Source organism: Anser anser, assembly GCF_964211835.1.
Source record: "Anser anser genome assembly, chromosome: 13".
In the NCBI taxonomy this organism is placed as follows: domain Eukaryota; kingdom Metazoa; phylum Chordata; class Aves; order Anseriformes; family Anatidae; genus Anser; species Anser anser.
Window position 1 is genome coordinate 321,192 of NC_139734.1, and position 10,811 is coordinate 332,002.

At 38.1% G+C, this 10,811-nt stretch overlaps 1 protein-coding gene across 1 annotated transcript; it reads left to right on the forward strand.

Moving 5' to 3' along the window:
* Window positions 1–493: 493 nt before the first annotated feature.
* On the forward strand, window positions 494–8,762 carry LOC310880922 (nuclear pore complex protein Nup153-like). Its single transcript, XM_083797461.1, has 6 exons — window positions 494–737; window positions 875–913; window positions 1,014–1,067; window positions 3,871–4,029; window positions 5,132–5,184; window positions 7,868–8,762. Exons 1-6 carry the CDS (start codon window positions 612–614, stop codon window positions 8,007–8,009), a joined length of 573 nt encoding a protein of 190 aa, XP_083653587.1. The 5' UTR covers window positions 494–611; the 3' UTR covers window positions 8,010–8,762.
* Window positions 8,763–10,811: the final 2,049 nt, after the last annotated feature.

Below are 10,811 nucleotides of genomic sequence, written 5' to 3' on the forward strand. Positions count from 1 at the left end.
TTTAACCTGGGAAGAAAAAAAGTCACACCAAAGGAAGTTTTTGACTGATATTTGAAGTTGGGTGGTGCAAATAAACAGTTTACTTTTTCAGTGTAATGTTTAGATCTGTTACAGTTTAAATCAGATCTTTATCTTTTAAGACAAAGATTTGCAGCCAACTTTAATCTTGGGGGAAGGGAGGAAGCAAGAGAGAAGTAAAACTAGTTCCTGGTTATGATTGTATACACTGATTTTAAGATGGTACACTTAGACCATCGTGAAACTCTGAGGTCTGTGTTGTTACTGAAAATGCTTTCTGTACCACAAGCCTTTTCTTGAGTTCTGTTTCCCTGATTACTGCTTCGGAGGCCTTAGCAGTCCTGGCATCATCCGTCTTGACCTTTTACAAGTACGGAGTTCTTTTATTGCTCGTGCAACAAGCACGTGCAAGATGCACTGAGGCCCAAGGTAAACTTCATTAAACTCCGAATGTATTCTCTTCTTTATGGCTTGAACTCCCAGTGACTGCATGTTTCTCTGTCATCAGAATATATTGATTGTATCATCAGTGTAGCCTTGGGACATAAAATACATGCCTCCTTAGCTGAGAATTGACCATTGTAACACTTAAAATGCTAATTTTTCAGGCACAAAAGAGAGCGAAAGCTAGACAAGAAACTGTGTGGTCCCACGCTACCTTGAGTACCTCAGCGTGGTGCATCTTGGAGGCAGTGGAGAAGCTGTCAACCGCTTTGTTGGTAAATAGCACTTCTTTTAATCTGTTTTTGCTTCATGTGTTTATAAAACTTAGTAAATGTGCCATCAAAGGATAAAGATAAAACTATTCTTCCTTACGCTGTGGCCGGTTTAATTTATTGCGCTATTTTTTCAACAGGATGCTAAAAGAATGACATCTCTTTTGCCGCTGTGTTGTGTAAGTTGACCATGAACCCCCACATTTTTGTTGCAGGGAACCCTCTCTCTCAGGAAAAAAAAATTGCCCTCTAATAGTTATGCTTTGTTTTTTCCCTTAGCCTCCGGACATAGATAAACCGGATATTACTGACTTCCAGTCCAAACGAAGAAAGGTAAGAACCAATAATGTCTTAAGCTGAGGTAGATAACTTTTTCAATGCTTTATCACTATTAGAAAAATTTTCTCAAACCTCAGTGACAACATAGACATCAAATCAAGTTAATATTGGCATGTATCCACAGTAGATGATGGGCTGTGAAGATTACTCAGGTTAAGAATTATGTTATCTTTGTAAGTTGAGAGCAACAACTCTAGAACACACCAAGTCGTTTTATCTTGTCCCCCAACTTGGGGTGAAGCTGCATATTAAAATTCCTGTTGAGGCAAGTTTGCTCTTGAAGAAATGATCACAAATAGAAAAATACTGATTGAGTGGTCATATAGACTTTGTACAGACTTCCGTGTTCATTCGGGCACAGAAAACTAGTTTTTGTGCTTTTTATCACCATTCAAAGTAAAGAGGAGGAAAATTGTTAATTTCCGACGCTATAAATCTTACGCTCCTAAATTCCTATTTGGAGGTAGCACAGAACTGGTGAGAATGCTGTGGTAAAGCATGATTTCCTTTCATTTTGTTTAAAAAATGAAAACTAGTCATCTTTTTTTGATGACTTTAGTTAGGGGTATCATTAAATTGCAAAACTGTACCAGGCACAATAGCTCTTGGTGTATTAAATGCCTAACTGGGGGAATTAATATTTTTCATTTTTACCTTTAAAACCAGCGATGAACCATCGTTGGAGTCTGATAAATTTTCCATAAAATTAAATGGGCATCTCTTTCTGCGAAAACATCTGTGTTTCCAGTATCAGTCTGAGTGTACAAATGACCACTTGTTAAGTGTATGGGCTTCTTAGGCTGGAAATCAAAGTGGACAGTAATACTGGTTGCTTATTGCTTTTAACTCTTTCAATCTCTGTATTGTTTAGCCAGCACAATCTCCATTTGGTAAAGTTCTAAAATGAATGTAGCAGCAACTGCTTAGTTTTTAGGGGGGTAGAGGTTTTTTTTTTTCTTTTTCTTTTCTGACGCTATAAATCTTAACGCTCCTAAATTCCTATTTGGAGGTAGCACAGAACTGGTGATAATGCTGTGGTAAAGCATGATTTCCTTTCATTTTCTTTAAAAAATGAAAACTAGTCATCTTTTTTTGACGACTTTAGTTAGGGGTATCCTTGGGCTTATTAAATTGCAAAACCCTTAAATGACCACTTGAAGATCAGGTGACTGAAGGAAATAACAAGATGTGCAAACTTTTCATCTTCTGTTCTAATGAGAAAAGGGACAGTGTCTCAAGAAGTTTCTGTGCCAATTCCTTGATTGGATGGATGTATAATTAAGTTTACAATCACTTCAGAGTTTACAAACATCTCAGATTTCCTGGACCATCTTTTCACCATCTGCCAAATTACAAGGGCATGGAGAAGTGAAGTATATCATAAATATTATCCAAATAACTAAAACCAAATCTGGTGTGAATTCTCAGTTATATTATAGCAATACACCTGTGATAAGGCATTAAGAAAGATCTGCCAGATTTGCAACAGAGAGCCTGAAATTGTCAGCCACTAAATGAATGTTGCACGCAGCTGTCAGTGGGTGAAAGGAGATAGATTGTCTATTCATAATACTAGAATTCATAATGGTGGCGGGAGAAGGGTAGCCCGTGATGAGAAGCAATTATTTGCTGAGGAGACGATCGTGTGTTTTCCTGCTAAAGTGAACATGCGGTTGACGGAACACTTGTGCACTCGGGCTAAACTTCTGCAGTGGGTAGCAGTGATGTGGTATTTTTCTTATTTCAAGGAACTGTACCAGGCAGAATAGCTCTTGGTGTATTGAATGCCTAACTGGGGGAATTAATATTTTTCTTTTTTACCTTTAAAACCAGCAATGAACCGTCGTTCACTCGAAGTAGATTTGTGAACTTACATAAAACATGTCTTATTCAAGGTTTCAAACTGAATGTAATATTTTTTAGAAAGATGTATTTTTATATACTTTAGAGAGAGTGTGAATCCTATTACTAAGAGCTGGGAGATACTGTGAAATTAAAGCTGCAGCGTAAACAAAAATTTCCTGTTGGTATTGATTTGAACAATAGCATGCTTCCTAAGACTGTATTTTCTGATCCTTAAGACCGCAGGCGGAGCCATCGGTAAATCTTGTAGCCTTTAGGGTTTGTTTTCTGTCTGACAGTTCAGTTAAGTCAGTTTTGCAGAACACGCAGTGGTCTGTGTTAAAAATTAACTCTGGTCTGTGAAAATGCTTTGAAAAGGGAAGTCAAACCCACTACTTGAAGTGCATCTAATGCACATGTAAAGCATTGGATCATATTTTAATGAATGAGATTATTGTAAGATTGACAAGTTGTTTTTTTTGAGTGTGTTCTATTGTTTGTGTAACTTTGAAGGGGGAAAATGTAGGGGATGTGAAGCCCAGAAGCCTGTATAATTAGTTGCTTATCACTTCAAATGTTAAATTAATGAATTAAGCTACTAAAAAAAAAAAATCACAGTGTGGGCAGAGGAAAAGATAGGAGCATATTCTAGGAACATGGGTTATTTTAATTATGGTAGCATGAATTATTTTGTCTATGAAGCTAACTGCCAAATTTTGAAACGGAATTCAGTCAGACTTTGGCTACTTATATATAGCTTTATGGATTTTGTTACTGGTTTTCTGGTGATTTCCCTCTACAAGTTGAACGGTCTTCAGAATTTTCAAATCGTATTCACTGAGTGCCAAGACCGATGGGGGGAGGTTTATAGTTCTGTAATTTGTTTTCATCAATAAATATTGGAATTAATTTGGGTGGACGTAAGGATAAATTGATTGCTGTTTCCCTTTCAAAGCTGGAATCCCAGAATGCATTCCAGCCTCCACCTGTTAAGAGACTTGTGACACCAACGGTAAACCGTCAACCGATGCGTTATACGCGGTATTCTGAACCATCACCGACTTCAACTACTCAGTCCAGCAAAATTTGCCAGAGAGGAGACACAAAGTACCAAGTGAGTACATTTTTGAGTCCTTATGTGCCTGTTTTTTTTTTCCAGTCTTGGAATGTTTCTCAAACCAATTGTTATCCTATCTTTGCAAAAAGTACTGATAGTATGTTTGAGGCGAGCTTTAAGGCAGTGGGAACCATTGTGAAATAGATTGAGCTTTTATGGATTTAATTCTGTTTTTGAAACACTCAGTGTCTTGTGGTTGTTTTCACGATGTCATGATGTGCTATTGAGTCATCCTGTTCTCAGTGAAAGAATATTAAAAGACAGAAATGTTTTCCTTTTATATTCTCATGTACACAAAGCTGTCACTGATGAAACATGCTCGTGTTCTGTGTAAACTATTCCAGGTGAGCTATGTGCTCCAAGTGAGAGTTCTGACAATGTGCTGAGTTATCGGTTTTGATTGCTTTGGAGTAGATGGAGTCTGATAAATTTTCCATAAAATTAAATGGGCATCTCTTTCTGCGAAAACATCTGTGTTTCCAGTATCAGTCTGAGTGTACAAATGACCACGTGTTAAGTGTATGGGCTTTTTAGGCTGGAAATCAAAGTGGACAGTAATACTGGTTGCTTATTGCTTTTAACTCTTTCAATCTCTGTGTTGTTTAGCCAGCACAATCTCCATTTGGTAAAGTTCTAAAATGAATGTAGCAGCAACTGCTTAGTTTTTAGGGGGGTAGAGTTTTTTTTTTTCTTGTTTGTTGATAAATGATAGAAAACAGAAAAGTATGTCCCTTTTACGGGGTTGGCAAACACAAGTTTTGATGAAAACTCTCCCCCCCACACACACAATTTTTGTCATTTTGTTTAAAATAATTACTTTCTTTGTTAGAGGATTTGACAAATTTGATTTAGTGTTCTATCAGTTTGTCCTCAATGCTGAGTGAAGCAGTGATGCTTACTTTAGCCCCAAAATTTAACTGAACTGTACCCACAATGCTGAATTAGGGAACAACGTTAAGTAGGTGAGGTGTATTCAGGGCTATAAAATTAAAAATAAATAAATAAAATAAAAACCACAAAAAAACACATGAAGTGGTTGTTGGTACTTTGTGTATTCTGTACATATTCAGCTAAGTCTTGAACTAAACTTAACTTGCAGGGGATGAGAGAGAAGACTTTGCCTGCAGAACAGCGAGCAGAACCATCTGAAAGGTATGACATCTATTAATTTAAAACTTACTTGAAGAAAGAAAGAAATCTCCTTTTTCAGTACGGTCTGCACCTGAAAGGTGGTGACAGTTCTCAGTAAAAGGAATGGGAAATCCAATGAAAATTTTGTATTTTGAGGCAGCTGCAAAGTCTGGATTGTGTTTGAAGATCAATATAACTTTGAGAAAATTGTTGTTTTTATGAAAGGAAGGAAGATGAGCAAGAATAAAAGTACTGATACACCGCTTTTTATCCCAAGTTTATCTTCTGAGAAGGATACGAAGATGGGAAACGAAGCACGTTATAATGCTGTATCCACAGAAAGGATCTTTGCTATTGGAGGCCTTATTTTTTCCTTCTACAGGAAATATGGCTCATTTTGTAGTTTAACTAAATCTGTAGCGTTACAAATTTTGCTTTGACAGATATTTCATGGTTTATAACTCAGTTTACTTATAACAAAATAATTTGTCCCTCTTAATGTTCCCTAGGGGAAAAGCTATTAGTTTTAGCTATTTAATTGCTTGCAGTTTGAAAGCTCTGTCCTAATGGGATGATTCTTTCTGAAGCATTCTTTAGAAGGTGAAGTAGGCGAAGTGAGTTACAGTTCAGGAGGATGTTTATTGATGTGTTTTTTTCTTTATTTTTTAAGCAAAAACATGGAGGAAGATTTATGATTTATTATTCATTTTTTTAATACTCCTTTCATGATGAAGTTAATTGTCTGCTTTGAGTTCACATGAAGACCATGTGTTCTTTAGAATCATTTGAGGCCAAATGCTAACTCATCTCTAAAATAAAAAAAATCCAGCAGAATTAATTGAATTTCTTCTTGAGGAGACTGCTTTGTGTTATACTGCTTTCTTGGTTTAGGTCAAATGAGTTATCCTCCAGATAATATTGATGGCTTTTCCTTCTGGGCAAATGGTGTTTTGGGTAATAATGCTTGAGTTAAGGGACTTTGCACTCGGTTTTTAGGGAGTCGCTCTTTTCAAAGAACAGTAGCAGGGAATTTTGTTGACTCTATGCTCATCTGCCAAGCAATTCTTAGGTGACCATGGGCATTCTTTGGCTTGCAGAAAGAACTCAACACTTTGTTTTGGCATCTAAAAGTTGGACTTCACAACAACCACCTTTTTAGGGGTGGAAGCGACTGGCTTTAAGGTTCTGGTACAGGTGCAATCAGGTGCTGGGTTTTAATTATGTTTTTTTCAAACTGTTCTAAATTGTCTCTGTTAGAACTCCTTTCTACTTCTCCATTTAGGAAGGAGATACAGAAAACTCACACTGCTTTTGATTTCGTTCACAAAGTTTATTGCAGTGCCCTACCTTTTGTTTGTAGAGTAGGTAGTGGTGGTAGTGTTTTTTGTGATGCTGGTCTCTGTTGGGTGCCATGTTCTGGAGCAGGAGCACCACACTGATCTGCTGGCAAGAGTCCCTTTGGACAGTTGAGTTGGAATACTCAGTAAATCTCTGGCCCACCAATGCTATATATCTATGCGTGTGTGTGTATATATATATATATTTTATATCCTGAGTCCAATTGTAGATTAGACTTGCTTGAAGGCTGACAACTGTCTTTGCCCCCTTGAAGCTCACAGGTGTTAACAGAAAGAGGAATATGGGCTGTTATGGGCAAGCGATAGTTGTCTGAATGAAGATCTATTTTGATGTAAGACTTTTTTCAGAATTCTAATGGATTGACAGTTTGGATTAGAGAAAAGTCTGAGCATCTGCCTTAGGGATCTGTCTTCCTCTATGCAGTTACAGTGCTAAGCAGGCTGTTGTCAAGTATTTGACAAGTTTAGACCAGTTCTCCTCCTCAGTATTGTGGGAGTTTGACCTGGTGTCTTCCAGTGCGATCTAATGCACTTTTGTACTGACTGACTGATTGGCTGCAAGATAAGCTTTGAGGTCACGGTTTTTCCAGGCATACTTCATTTTCTTGCCATAGTACTTTTGTTAGAGTTATTCCCTATTCCACTTCTGGTTTGGGTTATTTTTTCCCCATTTGCTCTTGGATTAGGATATCTTTCTGGTTTTGAGCTAGGCTTTTTTAAGTACCAGAAAAACGCCTTTGTATGCCTTACAAAAGGGATCTGTATTCATGTCTGAAAAGACTTCTGGAATGTTGGCATACCCAAACACCTCTGCTGTTCCTGCTGATGGCCACATGAAAGCCAGAGCTGCTTCTGAAGCTTAGGCCATATTACCTTGCCACACAAGTCTAAGGCGTCCCTATTCTATCAGAGCTGTTGGCAGTGTTTCCCATGTGTATGTGTGCATATGTGCACTCTTTCTGTATTTTTGTGAGCTGTTCTTTTATATCCCTGCAAAAGATACACGTGCATCGCAGAATCAGAGAACCAGTCCTATTTAAAGGAAGCACTGGAAAATAACAATCTAAATCAGCTCTTCTATTTCAGGTCTTCTGGCTTAGTCATTGTTCCCATGTGAACGGTGCACTTATGTATGTCCTTTTCATTGCTGCTGTTAATAAAGTTTTTCCTATTTAGAACATCAAGTATTTACCAGCGTTTAGCAACTTGTGAGACAGCTTTAGTTTTTTTCTGATCAGCAGGTTTCAATTCTAGGACTAATAACAGCTCTAATATCTTGAAAAAAAATTTGGCTGGTGATTTTTTTTTCTCTTGTTTCCCCCAACTTCTGTACTGTCGTGTGCTAGCAATGTGACCAGCTACAAATTCAGTACTGCTGCGTCCAATGGTCTGTCTTCAGGAGTGAGTAGCGGAGGCGGCAAAATGAGAAGGGAAAGAGGAATACACTATTTATCAAGAGCTGTACAAGAACAGGTAAGTGACTCTTAAATTAATTGCTGTCACTGAGCTTACTGAAGTAACTAGCTAAGTGTGTCAGTTTTATTGCATCATAGTAAATTATAACAATACCGCTTTATTTTTGCATTGTTTTTGTTTTCTTGTGGGTTTCAGAGCAGGCTCCAATTGATTTCCTGTCTTTGAATACCTGAACTTTGCTTATGTAATTTTGAAATTTTTAATTCTCTTACCTTGGAGATTCTTCAAACTATAACATTTCTCGTTAGCAATTGAATGAATGAGTCCTAAGAAGAGAAGTAATGTTTTGGTGAAGGTTTGTATAGTTTTTCTACAGGAATGATACTTGAAACGAGTGCCAAGTATAAAAAGAAAAAAAAAAGCTTAATTTTTGGTTTCATATTTAAGTCATACAGAAAGATACAGGCCAAGAGTTTGAAAGAGTAGTAGAAGACAGCATTCTGCATGTCTGCTAACGATGACTCAGTTTTTGATACTCACCAAACTCATTGTGAGAGAGTTTTTTTCTCATTTTAATAGGAAAAATCTATTCCATAAAACTATGACCATGAATATTCAGATTAATTTTTCTTTTATTGGATGTTATATAAGCTGCCTGTAAGTTAATTTAAGTATTTACGTTAATATTAAGTATTTAATTAATATTAAGTTAATATTAAGTATTTAAGTTAATTTAAGTTTCAAATCATTAAATGGGACTTCAGGATGATGCAATATAAAGAAATCGTAAACACTGTTGTTTATTCCTGTAACACAAATAAAATAATGGTCCAAATATCAAAAGTTCCATAAACTTTTCAAATCAAAACTGTGAAACAGATGTAAGCTACAGGATGCACTGAATATCAGTAGTACCAACTTACATCCCTGCCTAGTCATTTCTAAGTAGATCATGATAGTACTGTACAAATTTTGGTCAGATTTCCTATGCCATTTAAAACATAACTCATCCAATCTTAGTAATCAAATAAAGTAAGTGGCAGGGATGAAAATTGAAGTTGTTAAGAGGCTGTTTTCTGATTTTTATATTTGCATCCTGATACATGGTATAGACTGTATTTACCAGAACACAATCTTCAGTGCTGCTAGTCTGACTTTCTTTGGTGCTTTTTGTGTTTAGTTTGGTTGTTGAACCTACCTGCTTCTTTAAACATTACCTTTTTCCACGTTCACTGCTGTAGTGACTTTAGAAACTTTGGCAGCTATCCTGCCTAATTTTGCAAGAGGAACACTTTCTCACTTGTCTTGAGAGTGTACTCTTAATTGAAGCCATGCGAGGGTAGTTAGAAAGGATGATGCTTCTCTAGAGCTTTGATGACTAAAGTACAGAGAAGAAAGAAAAAAAATGTGATCTGTGCATCTCTGTTCCGCACAGGTTTTGAGTTAACTTTCAGTGTTCTTGCTGTACAGTTGTTGAATAGAGTATAATGTGGAAGCAGGCCTGCCATAAATTAAAATGACGTGGTAGACAGAGGTGGGGAGATCGGGATTTCTTCTGGAAACTTGCTTTCTCTTAATTTGTATGGATTTTTGTTCTATTTAATTTTGTTAATAAATTGGGTGGGATGGGGTGAGAAAGTAGTATGTCTTGTATAAGAAAAATTAAAATTTGCAACTTTAGGAAGTGGAGGAACCAGTGCTACCGAAAATACCCCTACCCATCAGTGCTGCATCGCTGCCTCAGTTCAATTCCAGTTTCGTTGGTAGTAGCGCTGTCTCAGCGTCACCGAGCGCTGTTTCAACAGCAGCAATGAGCACGGCAACTCCAGCAGCTGCGACGGGCATGGCAAATCCATCAGAGGTGGAGGGCATGACAGATCCATCGGAGGTGGAGGACTTGACAGATCTATCAGAGGAGGAGGTGGAGGACATGATATATACAACGGCGACGTCAGGCATAACGTGTTCAACAGTGCCCTCAGGCTTGACATATCCAATAATGGCGGCGGGCATGCCATACCTGCTGATGACAAAGGACATATCAAGGTCAACAGCGGCAACGACAAGCGTGGCAAATTCAACGGAGGCGGCAGGCATGGCAGATGCAGCAGCGACGGCGGCGGGCAAGGTAAATCTTTATGCTATAAATAATGTTTACAATGAGTATACTGCTTTATTGCGAGTTGACTTTTTCTGTGGTGCTCATGAAACTAACAAATATTAGTTTCTACGCAGCTGAATGAATTGGGGTTGTATGCCAGTTTGGGGAAAAAGGCATAAATGTTTTGATTCTGCTTCTCTCAGTCTTAGAGCCTGCCAACTCCCATTTAACGTGATTGTATAACTGCTTCAAATGCTGTGGAAGTCTGCGGGGGAAGGGGGGTGTGGACTTTATGCCAAGTTATTTATAGTGGTTTTGGCAGGGGTAGAGTTAATTTTCTTCGTAGTAGATGATGCTGTGTTGCAGATTTGTGAGCAAAACAGTGTTGGTAAGGCACTGGTGTTTTAGCTGTTGCTGAGCAGTGCTTACACAGTGACAAGTCCTTTTCTGTTTCTCACGCTGCCCTGCCAGCGAGGAGGTCGGGGATGCACAAGAGGCTGGGAGGGCACTCAGCCAGGACAGCGGGGCCCAGAGGACCGAAGGGATATTCCACACCATTTAGCATCGTGCTCAGCAATAAATGCTGGGGGAAAGAAGGGGAAGGAGTGGGGAGTATGTACAGGGTTATGGCATTTGTCTTTCCAGGTAGCCATTACATGCGATGAGTCATTAATGCTACCTCAAATTTAACAACTTTACTTCTTTACTTCCGGTTCTTTTCCCTGTTCCACTTGGAGGGAGTGAGCGAGTGGCTGTGTGGTGCTTAGTTGCCT

What these genes read in the sequence shown, in the direction of transcription:
- LOC310880922 (XM_083797461.1), top strand. Translation starts at nt 612, where the DNA reads ATGCTAATTTTTCAGGCACAAAAGAGAGCGAAAGCTAGACAAGAAACT. An exon ending in CTCTTTTGCCGCTGTGTTGT is followed by an intron (nt 914 to 1,013) that starts GTAAGTTGACCA and finishes TTTTTCCCTTAG; the next exon opens with CCTCCGGACATAGATAAACC. An exon ending in TCCAGTCCAAACGAAGAAAG is followed by an intron (nt 1,068 to 3,870) that starts GTAAGAACCAAT and finishes TCCCTTTCAAAG; the next exon opens with CTGGAATCCCAGAATGCATT.